Consider the following 22,992-nt stretch of genomic DNA (forward strand, 5'->3'; position numbering starts at 1 on the left):
GAAATCACAGTGCTTTGATTTATTGTCTGTTACACTATTATATAAAATTTATTTAACCTGAAATCAAAATTATAATCAACACTGACAACCTATCCCTGCTGAAAACCAGCACAACTACTAAAGCTGCTGGGGGGGTGAGTTGGCTGAAGCGGAAGCAGCAGCAGAGAAGGAATTCTGTTATTGGAAGGAAGAGTGAAAAACACAGAACAAAGCTCAGGAAGGCCTTATAGAAGATTGATGGAGAAAGTATATCAAATAGAAAAGAAAATCTCATACTGCTTCTTTGTTTAACTGTTGCTGCTGAATGTATAGCATGTAGGACAAGCTGATGCCTGACATACACAGAAAATTGATCGCAGCTGTACTTTACCAGGAGTAACTACTTCCTGGCATGTGTATCTGTGTAAAGTCTCCCCATACAGAACTTACTTAGCTTCATATATTCTCCAACAGCTAAGGCATATCAATTCAAGGAACCTGAAAGTGTTTATTTTAATTTACCAAAAACACATTAAAGCCGCCATTTGTTATTCTTGTCAGTTCTTTATTGGTTTTCATCCTAAAGACTAGCACATTTACAGCATACATGGATCGGATGACCTAGAATATATAAAACAGTAGCCATATGTTTGTGATATATTAATACTGCCCAAAACCAAATAAATAAAAATATTTCAATGCACAAAGCTTGGCAAATACAATTGTGTTGGGACAAAACAGTGTTGTATTATACAATAATTTTACATGTATAAATGAAACAAAAGGCAACTGTGCTGTAGGTACTTTCACAGAACATACACAGAACATACTCGGCAACAGTTTTCTTTTTTTTACCTTTGTATGTTTTATAATTTAAAAAATGTACTCAAAAAAGAACATTAGACAGAACTTCATTTTACAGTAATCCTTAAATTCGCTTCTCCTGTGCAACAGAAAAGCTTACTCCACCCTTGTGAAGCGTCCTATGTGGATTTCAAGTTTCACAGTTTTTCTTTTTTGATGAACTTCTCGAGATCTTACTGTTCATTACGCCCTTTAAACAAGCCCGTTGATGTGCATGTACCGACAATATCATATATATAAAATGTTAGCTGGACAACAATGTTTTACATGTAAGCATACTGAAATCAGAGTATTTTAAACAAAATAATGCAGTACTTGAGACTGGTATCCCATCACTTCAAAAAGGTGAGCAAAAACCATGCACATACAAAATTCAGGAACTTTTTCTGATGACACTGGTATACAAAATAAATAAAGGATCGCTAAGCTCTAGAGTAGATCTAATGATTGTTGGCCACAGTCTAAGAGAGTGGCTCTGCTAATTGTTACAACAGACCTCGTTATTTTCTTCTGAAGCTGAACATTGGAGGATTTTTAGTGTAACATTATAGGACTTAAAATATAATTAACTATGTTTGAAATATACAAAATAAAATTATCAACTCATAAAAGCTAAGGGATATAAAGAGTATAGTTTATACAAAAATAAATGTAGCATTCAATAATGGGCCAGGGACTGAAGGCTGAGCAGAACTAATGGAAAAACATGGCTAAAGAGATCCCATTGAAAAGTTTTCCACCATATATTTGTTTATATATTAGCAATAAAATAAAATAAAATCAACACTAATTTATTGATTGGCAACCAGGGTTGGTAAAGTTTCCAAGGGACTGTTCTAGCGTTGATGATTTGATGATTGTAGTACCTGGGATAGGTACTATACAATACACTGATCTTGCACAGAATTCAGTGTTTTGTTATCCTAGAGAGACTGAAAAAAGGGTAACAACCTGGTTCAGCAGAACTCCCTGACCTAGCTTTGTGACATGCTGCTCAATGTTAAACTGCAAAAAGCAAAATGCAAAAACTGCTAGACCTGGAACCCCCAAACCTGCATGGGAGCAGAATGAATATGACTGATTGATAGAGCAGTGACAGCACAGACAAACATCAGTGAGAGGGAGAAAGAAATCAGAAAACAGCCATATACTTACCTGGCTGTTGCTACTCTCACAAGAATAAATGAGCAGATTTTTCTATTCTAAAGCTTACACGATTAGAAAACAAGAATAAAAGGGCACAGTGTGCTGAACAAAGCCAGCTAGAGACCACTTAATTCTGATAAAATTTGGAAATTGATGTTTAGCCGCTTTTTAAAAAAGTATCTTAGCTTCAAAGGCATTCTTTGGGAGACTGTTTCCAAGGGGGTCTGTTGAACATTTTTTATCAAATGCTATCAAACTGATCACCTTAGTCATAAGCTAGAACACCTGAGGTTCTCACGCACTAGCAGTAGCGCATGAGCAGTTCCTTTCTATCAACGTGGGGCATCGCTACCTTCCTCAGAAATACTCTGCAAACAGTCATACTTCCCCCCCTAGGATTCTGAACATCTGCCCAGGTAAAATGCAAAGATAAACAGAAACCAGTTTGGGTTATGGAGTAATGGAGATGCATTGGGCACTTTAAGCATTTTTGTATTGACATTAAAAATTGATGTGGAAAAAAAATCAAACACCAATCAAAAAAGTGTAAGGGAAAAAAAAGAAGAAAACTAAATTGCTTACGATCTCAAAGTAATACAAAAAGTCATGGGTAAAAATGTGTTAATTAATATACCATACCATGGAACATACTGAACATGCTCCGTGCAACATCAGCGGCTTGCTTGTTGCACTTGCCCTATAGTTTGGAGGGGCAGGGGGAATTGTTGCTGGCATTAATGGTTAAGCATCATTATGTTTTTGAAACGCTTTTTAGAATCAGTTAAGATGCGTGCCCAAGTCCTTATCTGCCAAAGATGACAGGAATTCATTTTATTCGGACAGAACTAGAAACTAGACTTCATATGCCTGGCCTTTTATGTATTCTTAACTTCATATATGAAGATGCCATCCTATATACAGTAAAACAATTTATACTCCTGGCTTTTATTGTGCTGATTATTTTTTTAAAAAGTTAAACGTCTGTTTCTTGATTGTAACAATGCATTCTACAGTTATTGAACTGCCTAGGATCCAATCCCTTTTTATTTACAACTTTCTGAGTTTTACCCTCAGTTTTAAAAAGTTTATGAAAAGCTCAATCTCAAGTCAACTCAGTATAAAAAGATGTTATGCGAAACAGCTGCCTAAATGCCGTTCCTAGAGTCCTTGCCCATCCAGGAGGTACCTAGCTATTTGCATATAGGTAATTATTAAGTAGCACAATATCTGTTCATCTTACATACACTGAAGGCTATTTAAATGGGCAGAGAGTCATCACACTATTCTCAAGCTAAGGTGTCAGAATAATTGTTACTATAGATTCCAATTCGCTAAGTAACATGCTCTGTATAACCTAGTGAAACGTACAAAAAGGTTATTTTATCTCTTCTGGATGACAAAATCATCTCTTAATCTAGAGTGTATCCACATGTTTTAATGGAACAGCAATTAAAGGACATAGTATGCTTATGTTTCAACTTTTCCATAAGTTCCTTCTGGAGGCCTGTAATACTTTGGGAAAGCCTTCAGTTGCAGGGAATTAAATGCATACTTGCGACATCCAACATTCTTCATTGTATTTTCTCGCCGACAACCCTCACTGGGGAAAAAAAACAAGCACAAAAAATGACAGCAGTAAAAAGGAAAAAAAAAAAAAGACTTAAACTAAGATGAAATGAACTGGTTATTTTATAGCATTAACAAAAAGTTGGTTATATTTAATGAGCGTTTAATTAATTTGCCACTGCAAATATTAAAAATGATGATTCATCATACAATGCTAGTAAGAAGCACACAGAATGGATACAAGCTATGTCTGATTGCTAGTTTTGCATTTCTAAAAAGCAGCAGTGCATCTACTGAAAAAGTTCTTTCATGATGGTTTCATGTATTTCAGGGTACACTGTTGTGGAGTTCACATGCCGCTTCATTGCACAAGGGATCCCAAGAGATTGCTTACAAGCAGTTCTGCTAATTTGTTAGTATATTAAGCTGAAAAAGAAAAACTGCTATTCTCTCAGCAAAAGCTTTAAAGTCATTTTATTGTTCCCTGTATGTCAGTATTATCAGTACTTACTTAAAGATTAGAGCTGATATAAAAATAGTGACTTTCCAGTCATGCATGCATAAATTGACTTGAAAACCAACACAGTCTAAAAAAAATCTTAATCATGAAATAGCAGCTTTGTGTGGGTGCAAAAGAGATTGCCTGCATTGACAGTCATCACCCCAATGAAACAAAGCTGCGCAGAATTTAATTTTTACCCAATGTTTTGGTGCAACTGCCCCACATTACAAAGAGGTTCTGTGCTACAATAAAAAACTACTCCAGTTATAAGGCTTCTTTACACTTGTAAATCTACTTCAGAGTTCCTTTGATTATATCCAAAAACAGACATACAAAGAGGAAGCATTATCTTTTAAAGATATATTATAAATAAATTTAGGCTTGCAGGAGAATGTCTTTCCCTGATAGAGAACTGAAACCTAAACAATGAATACCAGAAATTCACGGCAAAGTGTACAGTACACCATCTTATGGTGGCAATGTCACGTTATCCGAAGTAAAGAATTCTGTTCGTAGTTTGTTCCACTGCATCTGGTTATTGCACATGTCCCTCTATGCACAGGTGAGCCACAGAGATGGCGACAAAGATATATTTCACACACCATTTCCTCTCCTGGAGGCACATAAGCAGTGTGCACGACAGCATTTTAAATCTGAATGCCTGAACGAAAGCACAGACCAAACTACGAAAGAACAAAAGATGAAAACTTGTCCCAACAAAGTGTAAGGAAAAAAAAAGAAAACTACATTGTTTTCAAAAAGCCTAGACTTTCATTCTAGATGATTTAAGCGTGGTCTTGCTGATATCCCAATGACAGTCACGAACAAAGCCTTCATACTTTATTTAAACAGATTAATAATCTCAGGGAGTTCAGCGGAGATACTCCTACTAAACTTACTTTCACATCTTGTTAGACTGAACCCAGGCCACTCATCACATTTGCAAGAACAAGGCCACTGTCCAGCCTGACATTTGTTCACTTTGAAAAAAAGTAGATTTTGGTACCCATAGCAAAGGAACCAGTGTTAATTAAAAAGAAGAGATGATTTGTAGGGAGACACAGTGGTGCTAGGTATCAGCACAGGACATGGATGTGTCCAATACCATCATACCACGATTTCAAATCTCAGCAGCAGTACGGCTTTACCTAAATTCATTGCAACTAAAATTAGGATACATGCTTAAATATATATATATATATGTCTTTCTGTTCTTTATTTTTCTTCTAAAAACAAAATTGTAAGAATAGTGAGGAAAAATACCAGGAGATAGTGTACTGTACAGTCTGATTTCATGAAGACACAAATATAATCACATACTTTTTTTTTGTTAGAATATTCACCAAATTTAGGATTTTATTCTAATTTTTATTCTAACTGTACTTTTTTCAAGCTTACCTCTCTCAAAAGCTTTCAAATTCCATTAAAATTAATAATAAAAGCTACAGCTACCTATGTTTTTTGAGCAAGTTAATAATAGTAGAAAATAGAAATCACAGTACTAGAAGAGTTCTCCTCAGAAGCCCAATTTTCTGTCATCTCAGGCACCAAGCGAAGTAAAATCCCTTTATGAATTTAACAAACTACATTAAATGAGGTTAGGTTTTTTGATCAGCTATTGCTATTGACAAGCTCTGTGAGACCACTGCGTCAACAAAATCTTGAAGTTTAAATAGGCCTCTCCCAGTTTGGTGTTATATGTAAATGATGATCAAATTTCATCAGCAATTATTCTGCGTGACTAAACTAGATAAGCCACTTTAGTCTCACTCTTAAATAAATGTTAGCTTACCATCATTCATTCATCTCTAAGTCACTATCAGCATCATAATTTATTAAAGCTGTCCAACATTTAAAAATTGAAATAACAGTAATATTTAGTCTACTGTAATTAAAACAAAGCCCATGGAAAACCTCAAATCCACCTACTAAAAGGAGCTAACTGATACCTCCCTCTTCTTGCCTGAAATATTAAAGACCAATATCTGTAACTTCTAGGGTGATAATGTCCCCGTTTCAGAATAAGTTGTATAACAAAGCACCTGAAACAGATCACGGATCATTAGCAGGCTAATGCAAATTCCATCCTCCTCCTAACCACAAATCATTCTCTTTAAGTCTTTAACATTACAAAATGCAGTTCTACAAATAGAATGAAATAATTCTGCATGCAGCGCACTGCAAGTTGTTTTCTGAGTGTGTACACTAGTCTATTGGAATATACTTCACCATGAGAAAGGAACAAGACTATGGCTCTACAAACTGTTCAGTAATGTAATTTGGATATTATGCTTTGAAATGAAGGTAGAAATCTGTTTATTTCTTTGAATAAATTTCTTATAAACCCCACCCTTGTTTTTATGTTTCTCTTCATACCTCGTAAAAATGAAAGGCAAAATTAGCATACACCTTAAATATACAAAAAGATACAAATTATTTTCGGACAGAGTTCCTTTCTCTGGAATACATGAAACAAGTAACACAAAACTGTATTTGGTAAGAGATCTTCAGGCCAGCTAAAGTAACGAGGTAACAGGCCAATGTCAGACTATGTTACAAGCACTGAAAGCAGAACAATAATTTAAAGTTTCAATACAATTCTTTTTGATAAAATAATTTGATGTATATTTACAGTTTAGTACAATATAAACGTAAAATTGTAAGGCATAATAATAATTATTGGCAGACAATGCTATGACACATTCCTTTGTCCAGCAGGTACCAAGTGGCAATACACATTCAAGCACTTTTTGGTTGTTTTTTTTTTTTTTTTTTTTAAACCTTATCTTCACTTGCAACGTAATCTGGCCACCAGGTATGCTATGCTCAGAAACAGCCACACAATCAGTAAATTGGGGCTGAGAGCTAGTAAAGGAATAGAGTAGAGGAGGCTGGGATCTAGTCTGAAATCTCGGATGGGGACCAAGCCACTCAAGTTCTTCTGGGTGACTACCTCCCGTGTTCCAATGCTGTGAAAAGGAAGAAGGTTGGGAGGAGGGAAAATAAAACAGAAAGGAAGACAGACATGCAAATGAATGTATAAAAAGAGATGGCAACACAAGGTGGTCAAGAAAATGAAAAAACATGGAAGAAAGCACAACAAAACCAGAATATGAAGTAAAGAAAGAGTGGAAAAACATCTCAAAAATATGTATTAGCACAATTACAGAAATAAGGAGAGGGAAAGAGAATAAAAGAGAAAAATAAGAAAGAAGTACTGTCGTCTACTGAAAATAAACACATGTAGGTTGAACATAAATGGTTTTCCATGTTCATTCTTTCAGGTTACCAAGCAATAATATCCCATGCTGCTCTGCCATGCTTCCGCATGCTGCAAAGAAGTGGAGCTCTGAAAAGCAAGCTGAACATGAATAACCATTGTAGTATTTGACCCTTTCAAACATCTTTCCACGTAGGCTGCAGTGAAATAATTTAACTTCTTAACTACCTGCTCAATATGTAAACAAAAGCCCCAAACCACCCACTTATTTTTCTGCTTCAACATGAATTTAAGTGTGTATCAATATGCTTTCCAAAATGCATGTTTTTGAAGTACCTCAGTACACAGATGTGAAGGCAAGACATGCTGCACAGCCCATCTCGTTATGCCTTTGCTTTGAGCGTGGAAGGCCTATCATGGAGAACACCTCTTCAGGTAACCTGAGGCTTTGTAGTGTGATGTTTCATTCTGGATCACTCTTATACTCTGTGCAGTCCAAATCTATTTTTAGTTTACAAAGCAACGACTAAATGCAACCTGTAAGCCTGATTCTGTTAGAACAACTGCACTCACTCCATCCATAAAAGGTGATACATAACCTTGCGTAGCAAGGTTAGGTAACCAACAGACAATGTCTTGGAGGACATCAGAGACACTCTGGAGGTGGTGAAAGAGATAAACAATCTTCAGATGCTGGTGACACTTCAAGTCAAATGGAATTAGGTTGGCAGGGAACTAAACCAACTATATTTCCTATTTGGATTAACACATCCAAATTGGTAACCAAAATACGTTTCACTCCTGGTGCCTACAATGGATAAGGGCAGATTGAGTCTGTGCTGCCTACAAATCCCAATTATCTTTGCAGTGCTGGGGGAGGAGGGGGAGATAAGTACCTTTGAGAAGAACTCACAATCACACATAGCACTGGGAAGGGCAAGTAGAATACACAGCAATACCCAGACTTGACTCATTTCCACCTTGAGAGGGGGACAGCCCTGAGATTGCACTGAACTACAGTCTAGGTTTGAGGTTTCTCCATCAGCTGATCCCTAAGGCCCACCTAATCTTGGATAAAAGGAGCACCTGAGCTCAGGGTTGACCTCAGGACCGGACTTAGAAGTTGCAGTCTCCCAGCTCTTTGAAAGGCAAGTACTCTCCTTCCTGCCTGGGCTACTGGTGAATAATGAGAGCACTAACAGGAACGTATCTGGTACAGGTAAGAAAAAGCAAATGTATTTGTTGACAATTACCTGGGCATAAATATGTACTGAAAGGTATTCAAAATATAGAAAGACCTCTGAAGGAGATGGTGAGGGAATATTAAATGAACTGCATTTTGATCTGTGAGCAGAAAGCTAACGTCGACTGGAAAGTGATGGACAAAGGCTCAACGGAATAGTCTGCAGGGAGAAAAGTCTTTTAGGATATAGGTAAGGAAGTAAAACAATGGGGGAGGGAAAGAAGGCTCAGCATGACAAGATGACATTATGGACAACACATGCCACATCTCTATCATTAAAAATTAGTATCAAGCTATTCAGTTTTACACAGACCTATGCACAGACACATGCAGTGGGAATGGAGGCAAGAGCTGGAAAGCCCTTTCCCTGTCACTGTTGGCCCATGTAGATGTTTCAACCCAAGAGGTCAAAAGTCACCTTTTGGAAATACCAAATATAATATTATATTAAATATATCAAATTGTACACAGTACATCAAAACATTCCTTGGCAGACTACCTCTAGGAGAGGACCAGCGTAAAGAGAAAAAGCAAATTCCCTGCTAATCCAGCTTGCCTATGGGAACCCTGTCTGTGAGAAGAGGCTGGAGCTGCCCCGTGCCGGACACAGCTGGTTCCAACGGACCCACTGCAGGGCACGGCTGAGCCCTGCCGCCATGATGGTGGTGCCTCAGGGAAAGCGACTGTAAGAAAGGGCAAAACACTGCATGGCAGTGAGGAGTGACACGAAAAGACGTGAGAAACAGCTCCACGAGCACCAAAGTCAGAGGAGGAGAGGAGATGCCATCGGCACTCAAGCAGGCTCCGGGGAGACCTTATAGCGGCCTTCCAGTACCTAAAGGGGGCCTACGGGAAAGACGGGGAGAGACTCTTCAGTAGGGCCTGTTATAATAAAACGAGGGGTAATAATGTTAAAATAGAGGGAGGTAGATTCAGATTAGATATTAGGAATTTTTTTTTTTTTACAATGAGGGTGGTAGAACACTGGAACAGGTTGCCCAGAGAGGTGGTGGATGCCCCATCCCTGGCAACATTCAAGGCCAGGTTGGACAGGGCTCTGAGCTACCTGATCTGGTTGGAGTTGTCCCTGCTCTTTACAGTGGGCTTGGACTAGATGGCCTTTGAAGGTCCCTTCCAACCCTAATGATTCTATGATTCTATGACTGTCAGGGTTTTATTATGTAGTCTTTTTAGTCAGCACCATGGCAGCAAAGAAGAGATTATTTCCCTCACCCCATTTCCAGCTGCTTTTCAAAAGTCCCTATCAAAGGCAGCTCTTTGTTGGCTGAACTGCTTGTGGCGCAACTTCCTAATGAAAAGCTTTCCTTTAATGAAAATGAGCCAGGCTACCTTAAACGTGTAAAGGATTTTGCTACCCAGGCTGATTTTGACTGAAACTGGATTAGACTATATTCACAAACAGCTCCACTAGTGTCACCTGACAGGACAGTAATCTGGTAGGAGGAGGGAGGGCAGGGAGACACAAGTCTAGTAAAGAATGTTGGCACTGCTGCAAATGGAAGAGGCTATGTGATCCAGCTGGACTTGGACTCGTGATCTGCCTCTACTGGCCAGGTAGTCATTTCCTCTGTAGCTTGGACTTCAGACATACCATCATGATTTTACCATTTGTAGGCTGTGAATTACCATATATTTGATTTGGGACTAGAAAAGTTGCAACTTCTTTACAGCAATGTTAGCTTGTTATAATAGGATACTTGTTTCTAAAGTGAAAGTCACAAACTTGTATCTGTGAATTTCTATGGGAATCTACAAAGAGCACTCAATGTTCTCTCTATGGTGTCCATGCTCACTGAACATAATTATCACAGATACATAATTATCACAAGACTAGGAAGGAAAGCAAATTCCTGAGGATAAGTAAGTGAGAACTAACACCTTTGAAGACCAACATCACATCGAAGAAGAAGCTGCTTTCTTAATTTTTCAAGAACAGTGAAAGCAAGGATGCTTTTCTTCTCTGGCAAGTTACCAGTAGAGAAGAGATTAAATACTTTCTTTGACTCCCAGAACTTAATAGTGCTTTTTCCCTGCCCGTTCAACTGCTCCAGAAACTTCAGTCTTCAACACTGAACCAAGCTTTCCTTTTCTAGTACAATTACACAAATAAAAGATCCAAGTTAAAAAAAGCAAGTTTTCTGAATGCCCTGGAAGTAATTTGCAACTCTCTCACTTCCTGTATCTGTCATCTAGGTCAGGTCATCCTGTCCAGTTTGAAATGGGTTTGGGTGGAGCTGGATTTCTACATACTTGTCCTGTAATCTTATCTCTCTTGTTAAGCTCTGTTAATTCTGTGCCATTGTTCCCAAGCAGAATTGGCAAATAATTTTTAAAACACAACAACCTACCCCAAAAAGCAATGAGATGTGTGGAAGAAAGAGTGATGGGCTTGGAGAATGGTCTAATTCCTTCAGGACTAGTCAGTATTTGTTCTGCACAATCTCTCTTAGTCAAAAATTTAACAGAAGAGAAAGTCATGTCTTTCACTTGTTCGAGCAAGTCCCTGATGTTGCTGGAACACACGAGCCAAAGGTTTTGATTAAACTGGCTCTCTTTCAATATCCCTGTGTAGGTCAACATAAAGCAGTGCATTTCTTCGGTCAATATTTTATCTGATCTTGTGTTATATTAAATTGATAGTCTGAAGGTCCGAACCAATGTTACTATTAACCTCTTTTTCTACTGTGTCCATGGCTGCATTAAAAAAAAAACCAAAAACCTCAGTAACTAATTTAAAGAAAATAACAAGATTCCTAGTATTATATTTGTTCAGTTTTTATTCTTACTAAAACAGCAACTGTGCAACAAAGCTTTTTTTTTTCTTTCAAATGCCTAAGTTGACAAGTTGCATAATTCAAATAGAGATATTTGAGAGCCACTTAGCTTCATTTTAAGTTACTAACTTCCCCCTCAAAAAGCTGTTCCAAGCTTTGTTTCTAATACCAAGGTCAAACTTGTCTCTGAACTCAGTTTTCATGTACTGTACTAACTCTGTAACAATGTAGAAAAATGTTCAGCAAAAAAGTGAAAATAAAAAAGTCCAGTGACATCCAATTAGATGCAGATATAACAACCAAATGATTAGTGTAAGAGGCTGCAAGTGTTATTACATGAGACATTTTCCTTCTAGGTACTGAAGAGTAAGAAAGGGTCAAACAGCAAAAACATACAGAAAGGATAAGAGAATTGAACACTCTAGAGAATTTGGTGAGAAGACACACAGTACAGTACATTCAGTAAGAGTGAATGTTGAAAAACAGGACTGAACAGCATTGTTGAACTACATTGATAAAGACTAAAACTAGATTTCTTATCCTTTCTTTTGGTATGTGAGTTACGGAGTTTTCCAGCAGTGCTTGAAACAAGGCATTGAACAACAGTAAACAGATTTTCTTTTTTTTTTTTTTTTTAGTACAGTATTTAATTCTGCAAACATCTCTGCTGCTTCAGAATACAGAACATAATTTTATTGATACGACAACAGCACACTGACACATTGTGATGAAATTTGGTTGCTGTATTGTGAAACACTCATACTGACACTTCGCTCAGTGAGCAGTGTTTCACTGCTAAAGAATACAGGTGGCAAACCAGTGCAAACTGCAGGTGTCTATGTTTCCAAGAACAAAAGACAGGTCATCCCTGAGAAATCTGCCTGATCTAGAACTAAGAAAGCCAGTGCTATGACAGTTCAGGTAACCTCATCATTCAACAACTTTCAAAGAAGCACTAGTTTCCTGTTCTGTAAGCTCAGCATTAATAGAAAACACGTTTTAACATGCTCCTCTAAAAACTGCTGATTCACTACTGAAAACTAACGCCCATCTGATCCAAATCTGGTAACAACCAGCTTTTGCATATGCAACTCACTAATACATGCAAGGGAGGGATGAATTCCAGCAGCTAGTTTTGCAGTTTTCTCATTTTATTTTACTTTTTTTTTTTTTTTTCCCTTTTGATAGAAACAAAGACCACTGCTCCTCTGCAGTTTGCATGATTCCTCATTTAGGAACAAGTGACACAGCCAAACTCTTACCTCCTCATACACTCCAGAGCCTGGGTGAAGACCTGTGGGGCCATTCCATGTTCATGTTGTAGGATCAAACACTGCTCTAGGGTGACCGACATGGCAGTCCTATCCTTGGCACTTTTACAGCTTGTAAATCGAACACCATTTAGTCTGCGGCATATCTAGAAATAGGATATACAATTCACCATTCCTTCCTCATGCATAACCCTCTGTCATAGAACACACCTGTACTTCTCCTTAGAGAGACATAAATGTTGTGTAGGATGTTGATGTCAAAAGTTGTCATCTTTGAGAGAGCAGAACTTTGGTACATGAGTTGCAGGGAAAATACTGATGTGGAAAACACATTTTATCTCCCCATGGCTCATTCTAGAGGAGGTTTAACCTGGCAGCATTTCCAGGCTACACACAAGTAAATGAAGAAATTCTAACATATCAGTACTAAAAAAAGGGAAAATACATATGCACACAGAAAATCAACTAAACTATGCCGAGATGCTCAGAATAATAAATACCTCAGCAGCTTGCCAAAGGATATCAACATTCTTATTTTTCCTTGCATGTACATTTTGTCCCAGAAATCTTAACAGTTCAGGCAGGCACGTCTGACTACGAGATCGAGGTAGACCTATAAAACAAACAAACCCAACTCCATTTATGTATCTGTATTCAACCCTTTTACAAAGATAAGTTACGTGGGAAGTGTTCCTATATGCATGTTGCAAACATAATCATGTTTTCTTGAAACTATCAAAGCTTACAACAGTTAATCCAATTCTTAATTTCTTAGTATCACCAACAAAACAAATTCCAGTTTAATTCAACTCAATTGGAAACATATATTCAGGTTATTTAAAACTTTAGAGACTCAGAATCTGATAGCAATATATTAACAGAGTGAACAAAGGGAGAAAGATTGGTACAGTATCTTGGTTTTTGTGTCACAGACGTACTTACTTTCACACACTGCTCAGAACAGTATATAAACATGTAACTGCCTGTATTATCACCCCTCAGAGGTGACAGGATATCATGTATATCTCCACATAAACTCTGAAGAGTTTAAATTAAAGTAAATTTAAAAAGGGAAGTTAATCAAACTGAGCTTTAAACCTCTTGAATCTGCTCTACTTTGTACTAATGTATTAAAATAAAGTTGCATAATTTCTTGGAGGTTACTACTGCTTGCATATCATCAACATTTAAACAGCTAACATGATGCAAACAAATGAAAAAATCAGCCTGAATTGTACTGTTCAAGTAAATTTGCCATTAATTACCAAATACTTACAATCATCAGGCAAAACTTCCTTGAACTGTTCAAAATACGAATTCAACCGCACTAAGCTTTCCATGTTAATTACTTCTTGCAGTGAGGTGTCTCCAAACCTTTAAAAGGTGAAGAAAAGAACACTTAAGGCCAAGGTAAAAGGTTTCTTGCCTTCTTTGAAACAACTGCACTTGACAATATGACTACCAGAAAAGAGTTTGAAGATTCATCCCATGAAACTCCTAACCATTCAAATGCAGAGTAAAGTGTAATAGAGAAGTGTTGCAGGGATTCATTACAGAAAACCAAACTATATGAGTGTGAGGGGAAAAGTGGGAAGGAAGGTGAAAGAAAAATCTAGTAGAAAATAGTACTTAAAATTCTTTGTCTTTTGTGTCTCTCTTTCAATATGAAATACCCATCTGGTAAATTGCTTTGCCTAAACTCAAACTTTTAATAATGGATTTACTAGTTTAGTTCATAAGCTAATAATAACCCTAACATCAGTAGATAGGATTGAGAACTTTGATTTCAGATATGAGAAATATGGATCTAGGAGTAATAAACCATGAATGTAATAAATATTGTCAGCAATACCATTATTCATCTCATCTAACTATATCTGCATACATAGATACACACACAGAGTGTTGACATCTGTACCTATGCTAGTCACCTTGGGCTGCCTTTATAGGCATCAGAGGACAACAGTAACTGCTGGAATGCCTTTGTTAGACTTTTCCTAGTTGTCCACCATCATACTGCACACTCCACCGGTACCAAGGCTGCTGTTACAACACAGGTGTGCATGCCTGACTTCAGTGGAGTTCTCCATCAGAGCAGTGCTCTGTCAATGTGTTCTTTACAGGACGTGGCCGTAACAGAGGGAAGCTTTGGTGGCTCTTCCACAACTGAACAGTTTCCCTAGCAAATATAATTACGTAATTATATTTTCAGCTTTACAAGAACAGTGTTGCTTTACATAAGTACTGCAAGGATATGTTAAAACAAAGGTCCATCTAGCCTATTATCCTGGTTTTTGACAGTGACCAGAAGAGGGAGTCTAGGGGAGAGTGCAAAACCAAGAGGTCAAATACACAGCAATACTCAGAATGATCTCTCAGCCTCTAGTGATCTGTCATTCACAGAGGTCTTGAGTCACAAGCAGCAACTCTGTGTTAAATACCCCATGATAGTTTTCCTCTTCCGTAAATTCACTTCTGAACCACATAAACCTGTGCTAGACTCAAACTCATGAGGTAAGGGGCCCAACAGCTATGTGCCATATGAAGAAGGATCTCCTTTTGTTTGTTTTGTATTTGACAGCCTCATTTAATATTCCCTTCCTTGTGTGTTGGAGAAACTGAATCACTGTTAGCAACACAACAGTGCAACTCCATAGAGACATACTTCCATCAGAACAGGAGATTGCTGAACTGCCATTAAGGTTGAGCTTGCATGACTGAATACATACTTCTCTGCTAGGGTCTGCTGCTCGTTGATTCCCACATTGAAAAGGACAGGCTGAACCCTCAGTAACATGCCACTTTGAATCTCTCGCGGCAACAAATCAAACAAGGCGCTTGGCAAAGGGATCCTCACATTAAATCCATCACTGCAAATAAATAAACAGCTATTAGACATAAAGATCAAAAAGCTACATTCCGAGAATGTGTTATTTATGTAAAGAGGGATATAATCTAGAACATAATATAACAATTAAATAAATAAGTATCAGTCAAAACCGAGGACTTTAAGGAACTGCCACAGCTTGCTCCTCATCAGAAAAGCTATTCTAGTTCAAAAACAAACCTGCAGCAACCTGTAACATTGATTTTATATCCTCATGGACATTTCAACCAGATTTGCCAAATTTCTGACAAAAGCTGGTTTTGCTTTGCTCATTAATGCTGCAGCTCTCGTACGACTTGGGCTGAAAAGCCAAATTTTGGCATACCCCCATCTCATCAAGAGTAAAGTATATTTGATTTTAAAGTGATAAAGGCTAGTGATGATGCATATGCATAAAAGGATATGGTTTTGGACACAGTAAGTACTGACATTTCTGAGCGGAAGGATAGAGGCAATGATAGTAGCGACCCAAGCATAAATTGAAGGGGAAGCTAATAAAAGCACTGATACAGAACCTTATGACTCAGACCTACAAGCTGTTCCTGCAGCACAACAGGTTACCTTGGGTCAGCTGAGCTACAGTAAAGAGCACTGTGTATGCTTTATCTCACGGCAAATGTGAGGTAATGCAACTTATCTTATCCCATAACATCAGTGCAGACTAAGGTATGTCACATTACCCTTTCTTGGAACTGCCCAGGCACAAGCTACTGTGGTTTGCGTGCTGTGTGTTAACTTATTAGCAACAATACCTTGGTGTTACATTCAGGTCTTTACAGTGCAAAACCCTCAAGTATAGCATATACTTTCAAGTATAGCAAAAGATCTCTGAGAAGCATACAATAACATAATCAAAATTAATCTGTCCAACATTTACATTGGATGGACACACAAATCCTATGCTATGTCCGAAAGCAAAACACCTATTTTCACCTCTAAATGTAAAGCTTCCAATAGTTTGCACAAAAATAAATACTCATGATTCCTTTCTTCTCTTTCTTGAACAAAAGCTAGACAGAAAAATAATAAGCAACACTATCGGAGCTGAAACTAAAAAAGACTGATTTCCTGCTGATGAGTGTCCTATAGCTGATGGCAAGTTTCAACTAAAGATTTTCTTTGAAAGGAATTTTCTGTCAGAGGAGAGCCATTTCCACAGGTCTCAGCAATTTCTGTAACATACATGATTGTAATGCAGATCTCCCTCAGCCAGGTCAGCTCTCATTGCATGTGAACCTTAACTTAACAGAGTTCCTCTACATGTTTTGATCTTTGAGAATTCTAGCTCTTTTTCAGACGTGGATGAAGCTGGGCGAAGCTCCAGTAGAGTTTGGTACAGCACGCTGTAATCCAGTAAGGCTTATTTCCTCCAGAAATAAGATTCAAAACTAAAAGATTCTAAAGACTCTGAAATACAGAAACATTAAAACATCGACACTCATGAGGCCTCTGTCCTTCCATAGCTTCATCCTCATCTGTGAACTGGCTTCCTCTGGGCAAGAACTCTATTGCAAGAGCCCATCAGCCCCATGTCAGAAACCAGTGCAAGGCCAGCTGATAGGCAGGCTGAGGCGTTCAAATTGAAGTGTGACTCTGTTGTAAACACTTCCCATCATAATAAAGCTGTAACAGATCACTCCCACTCCATGTTACGTGAGGATGTGAATGTTTGTTATTTCAGACTTTTAAAACAAAAATTGCATTTAAGCTCAAACTTGGAAGTATCTCTTTGCAGACAAGTGGCCAAAATGAGCTGCAGTCTGGGAGTTTCACAAGCATCCGTAAGTTAAAGCTAGCTTGGCCCTGACAGTTTGGAAATTGATCCTAAATGGGCCTCAAATCAGCAGCAGCCCATCAACTGCCTGATACACGTTTCGTGTCCTGTTGTGCTAAGGGTGGCCCACTACTCAGCGGAATACAGTAAAGCACTGACCAACTGACCAACAGCAGTGAATTTCAGATAATGAGATCAGCCTCAAAAGTCAGTCTGAAATTTAAGAACAGTACAAGTGCTTAAGAAAAAATTAAATACTTCTGGCTTATGATTGTGCAAGGCTAGGTCGAGATGATATTCATTCATAAAACAGTACCACTATGGTTTGAGCCTTAGCGTATATCCCTTTTCAGCTTAGCTCCCTGTAAAATGAAATATCACTAAAAAAGAGTAAGTCTACTTCAAAACATTTCTTTGAAGTTCTGAGGAGAAAAACAGCACACTACAAAAGCACACAATTCATTTCAAGTGCAGTATCACTGCTTCTCCCATCTGCAATCCCACCCCACTTCCTGCTCCCTCCCCTCATTTTTTTTTTACCGATTTCCAGTGATGACTGGCAGCATGTCAGTAGATGTACTTGATGTGGCCTGAGTGACTTTAAAGGTTACATTCCTCAAGTCCATGATTCCCAAACTCATATCCTCCAGCATTGCCAGCTCCTCACCTGAATCAAGGAGGAAAAAGCGAATCATAAACATTACTTGTTAAGTCTGTAGGTCATCGCTCTCATAAAGTAGTTCTATAGATGAAAAGGGTCTGGAGCCCAGGCCTTCACCTTGACCTACAGACAATGTCATGATTGACTTTATGAGTTTATCAAGTTTAGAAAACACCAATTATCTAGCATAGTTCAGACTACTGTTCTGATTTTCCAGTTTAGACGATGCTAGTAAGTATTTCTCAGCATTGTCACAGCCATGATATCCTTTGTGTTGGAAAAGTGCGTTGGAAAAGTTACAATGTATTCAGGATTTGTTCAGTAAAGCATTCCCTAACTGACACCCAGATGACTGTTCAGACACAGGAGTGAAACACTTTCTAGGGAAGTACTTTCCCTTTCTGTATTCTCTCTTAAATCTCACTTTGTACTGTAGGATTACAGGAGGTCAAGAAAATTCACAAAGCATATTTTGGGCACAATTTATCCCAGTATACTAGAATTTTAAGCCATTACTTTTCTGAAAATAATGATCAATACGACATTTTTTAAAAAGCTTCTGACATTTTATTATAAGGCAACCACACTTTATCTTTTAGAAGTAATTCAGTTACATGTAAAGAAATTCAGAGCTGTTAGCTAATTAAGCACTCCAGCTATAAACTGGTTTCGCATTTCAGTTTTCAAAATCGTTTTGTAGCTGAGCTGCAGATTGTCCCAAACACTGATGTTCTGCTGCAGCCAATTCAACGCAGAATTTGCTGACTTAACAGCTAATGCCACCCACTTGCCCTGTGCCTTTACCGTAAGTGCTCAATAGGCTCTCAAACTGCGCCAGCAAGCCAATGGTGTAGAGCTGTCTCAGAAATCCATCATCATGCAGGCAGTTCCTCAGCTTGATAATGAAACCACAAATGAGAGCTGTCAGCTGTAGGAGAGAAAATAGACAAGGGTGAAATGATTCAAGACAAAACAGGCTCTTCAGCCCCAAATGGAAACAATATCACATCTAAGAGGTGCCATAAAAACTATCAAACTGATGCTCTTTTTCTCTTAAATGTCACTCTTGTTTTCCTTGCAGCTGAAGAGAAACAACTAACCAACAAAAAATCAAAACACTCATAAAATCAGGCACACTGCCTTCATCCCACAAACTTTCCCAAAATGAGACTGCTGTTGATCTCACATCTATTTGTTTTCTGGACAAAATCACTTGTATTAGGGTCTACAACTTATGAATTACAAAACAGTCTCCTTGGAGAATTGTTTTAATTACAGATGAAAAGCAACACAGTCAGTTGTCATGAATTTTGATAGTATGAATAATTTTTTTTTTAAATGACATTTTAAGAAAGTTTAAAAATGCAATACCTGTTTGCATTATGCAAAGTTTCAAACTCCAGTGTTACAAGATATTCAGGACAAGGTCTTGAAGACCTAGTACTGAGATTAGTACTAAGATCTAAGATTAGTAGTAGTCTTAATTCACTCTACCAACAAAAGAATTTTCCAGGTAATTGCCATATGCTATGTACACAGGTGTATGACTTTGTTACAGAATTAAACCAAAGGGAATAAAGATCTGTTTATGATGGGTAAACATATTCAAAGCACTGAGTTTAAAAATTATCTGCAATATGAAGTGGATTTTGTATAGAAAAATTCCCTTAATTTATCTCTATGAGATATTACATTTTGGGACAACAGTCCTAGCAAACAATGTCCAAGAGATAAGCTTTTTGAAACAGATGAATGAGATACTGGTTTCACGGTGAAGCAGACGCACTACGGAAGTGTAGTGGGCAGAAGAAATGTGGAAGGTTTCCTAGTGCAGACACCTGCTAGTCAGTGGCTGACACAAGAGACCCCAGCAGGCCCAGAAACAGAACTTCTAGAAAAAAAAAAAACAAACAAACAGTAGCATTCATTTCTCTCCTGTAGCTGGACTTCTCTCCTGAGATCCACAGGTTCTGTTGGTTTTCTCGATGTAGAAAACAACAAAAGGTAACTGAGAGAGTACACTTTCTGCTTATGGGCTTTTTTTTTCTCCTTCTTTCACATCTTACTTCTGGTTTTAGTTTGGTGGAATTGGAGGGCAAAGGTTGTTTCTGTAGACAGCAGTGTATTTTCACTAGTTCTGGATTTTTATTTTTTTTTTTAATAGTGAATGTATATCCAAGGGGACACGTAAGTTATATATTGTCAAATGCATGGGAGTGACCAGTAAGGATAGGATAGCACAGCCTGTGAGAGGAGATCTCAGTGTTAAACTCGAGAGTAGAACAGATCTGAAAAATTCTGAAAACAGCCATCTTTCATATTTCATATAAACCCCACCACATGTCGAAGAGAAATGAAATAATGCATATTTGCTTGCTTACAGTTTGGCAGAAGACAACATCCCTGCGATACTGAAGGCTCAGGCAGAGCCCGATAGTCGGGGCGCTGTCCTGCATTAATAAAAAGACCATGGCTTTCTTTGCCTTGTCACTCATCATGGCTACGCAGTCTGTGAGTGTTGTCAGCAAGGGATAAAGAGCTTCGCTCCATTCTCCTGGTTAAAGGAAAAAAATTAGCAGCATTATAAGTACTGTATTTGAAACAAAAAAGCACACGTTAAGAAGAAACTTCCTGTTGCAAGTCAAAGTTGTCAATAATTCACATTTAGGGCTTGTTTTATTTTGGCTGGCTGGTTACTCCCTGCTTTTTATTAACGAAGTAATCTTACAGAGTGGTTATTGCATGAGGAAAACATGGAGGATTTTATTCTGTAAGGCTGTTATGACTTTCCCGACCATATAATAGCTCCCAGATTTGTGCCCACAGAACAGGCTATACAATAGCTGAGTTGGAAAGCATAACAGCAAGATGAGTATACACACAAGTGTATGTAACTGCATGTGGATGTTCAAACACACCCTTTCACAGTGCATACATGGACAGATACTATGGAGTCCATTGTATAACAGAAATAGTGAACATCTGCTTAGCTATTTCTATCAATGAGTTTTCTCTTGAGTATCTTGCCTTGAATCTTTTGTGGACTCACAGGTGTACCATTCAACTGCCTCACCATCTTATTGATCCTTGATGCACTTCAGTGAGCTAAGATGATCCTTATCTCCCACTTGCAGCATAGGAATAATAAGGCAGAGAGGTGAAAAATTCATGTAAGTACTCTTTTAAGTGTTCTCTGTCTGCTGAGTGGCTTTGAAGTCTTAGAGCTAGCTACCAAGAAACACTAAGTATAGTGATTTAGAACAGAGTTAGCTAGATCCTTGGAAGTAGTTCAGAGCTTGACTTCCACTGAAATACACGAGATACATCCCAGAGGAACTCTGTTCAAGGTCCTACACAGGAAGCACACAAATAAAACTGGGTTGCTGAAGTCCTATTTTAGTACCCCAAACACTGTGCCATTCCTTCTCCCTAAGAAATTGTTCTGCCTTAAAATGCCCCACAAGCTCAGTTTATTTTTTTTCCTTCTTTCACCTTTTGTCTTAACCAATGCCAATTTTAAAAAAGCCATTTCCATGACTGTTTGAAAAATTATGCAGATGTTACACCAAAATCCATTCTCTCTGCAATATAAAAAGAAAACAGAACAGTGCTTTGGTTTTGCCCTCCTTAATGTAAGGCTGAAACAGAAGAACACTTCTCCTTTTAAAAGGAAGGACAATGTGTTTTGTTTTTAAAAAGCACCGGAGCTCACAAACAGAACACATAGAACCCCCAGCCCAGTTGGCTGTAGGAACAAGGCAATATACAGATCAACCTGCACGTTGCTCCTGAAAGGAAGTTGTTTGGGATTTTGACTCAAAGGCAGGACTAAGAGCTAGTAATAATAAATGTTTCTTTGATAATCAGCCAAAGAGGGGAACTGTGTAAGTCTGCTAAGATAAACATAACTGACAAGATTAACAGAACTACACTTTTTGCTTTTGTTCTGTGCAGTAGATAGATAACCTAATAAACTACACAAAGGGGAAGTTGTTTGGCTCTGTTCCACTGCCATAAAAAAAAAAAGCATGAAACATCAAAAGAACAGGCAAGGAATTAAAGCTTGTCTTTTATATCCTAAGAGTATTTTTCTCTCAGAATAAATCAGATGCCATAACATGGCCCTGTGAACACATAGAAAACAAAACACAGATGATTCTAACAGTGTTTCTCTTACTGCATTTAAGAGCTTTTCTATAAACAAATGAGAATGACAAAAACAACTGAAAAGATCTTCCAGCACATCCTCATCATCATCTCATTGCCTGGATATACATACACGTATATAGTTATTAACTCAGTGCAGATTTAAAATTGTAGCGTGTCTGGCAGCACTTCATCTGCAAAAGATGTTTAATCTGTGGTAATCACAAAGTACATCAGTGGTACACCAGCCTGCCTGAAGATAAAGCAATTGTTATTTTTCTCTCAACACTCACACGCAACGCAGTGGCTCATCGGTAATAAGCAAAAATCCTCTGGGCTTTGTATTCTCTTGGTTTAAAATTCTGGCCATGAAAAAGCAAACCCATGTCAGTCTGCAAAATTCAAAATGCTTTTTGCTGCCTACTTCACAGAGGTGTCACCTGTGTTCTTTTAGTTTTTTAGTCAATGGTAGCTACTATTAGCAGTAAACAGGAATAAAAGGAATTGCATTCCCAGGCTCTAATCAGGTTGGAATATTTCACTGGCAGAGTTTAAATAAATGTGAAAGGACTCAAAGTGTGCAACTTTCACCTAGATTTTCCTGTCCTTCTGTCCCCCTCATTAATTTTCCTAACAGAACTTTATTATTGAAAGTCTATTTTCTATCAAATCAATCAATGGCACCCGCAAACACCATGAGGCACTAATTCTAATGTGAAATCTACTCTGAAGCTCTGCTGTTGCATTCTATGAGATGACCAGAACTTAAAAAAATTACTATAGGCTCCACTGGGAGGATCCATAGGTAGGACAATTTGGCATAGGGCCTTAAATAATGGGGCTGCAATAAATTGTTAATGTATTTACCACAGCTGGAGACCTAGTCCAAGCTAGCTGTTGGTATGTCTGGGACACAAATCCTGCTTTTTCATCAGAGG

The 22,992-nt window shown here is 38.0% G+C and overlaps 1 protein-coding gene across 9 annotated transcripts in view; it reads right to left on the reverse strand.

The window, feature by feature from the left end:
• Window positions 1-523: 523 nt before the first annotated feature.
• The window catches only part of INPP4A (inositol polyphosphate-4-phosphatase type I A), a 123,594-nt gene continuing 101,125 nt past the window's right edge, over window positions 524-22,992 (reverse strand). For all 9 annotated transcript variants that reach the window (XM_086769106.1, XM_086769147.1, XM_086769139.1 and 6 more), the window contains 8 exons: window positions 20,290-20,462; window positions 18,713-18,836; window positions 17,788-17,914; window positions 15,316-15,456; window positions 13,863-13,960; window positions 13,087-13,199; window positions 12,578-12,732; window positions 524-3,589 (listed from right to left, as the gene is read on the reverse strand). In XM_086769106.1, the coding sequence (XP_086625232.1) occupies window positions 3,457-3,589; window positions 12,578-12,732; window positions 13,087-13,199; window positions 13,863-13,960; window positions 15,316-15,456; window positions 17,788-17,914; window positions 18,713-18,836; window positions 20,290-20,462 (1,064 nt within the window). In that variant the 3' untranslated portion in view covers window positions 524-3,456. The remainder of the gene's footprint in view (window positions 3,590-12,577; window positions 12,733-13,086; window positions 13,200-13,862; window positions 13,961-15,315; window positions 15,457-17,787; window positions 17,915-18,712; window positions 18,837-20,289; window positions 20,463-22,992) is intronic.

Source organism: Chlamydotis macqueenii, chromosome 1, assembly GCF_036417535.1.
Source record: "Chlamydotis macqueenii isolate bChlMac1 chromosome 1, bChlMac1.mat, whole genome shotgun sequence".
NCBI lineage: Eukaryota > Metazoa > Chordata > Aves > Otidiformes > Otididae > Chlamydotis > Chlamydotis macqueenii.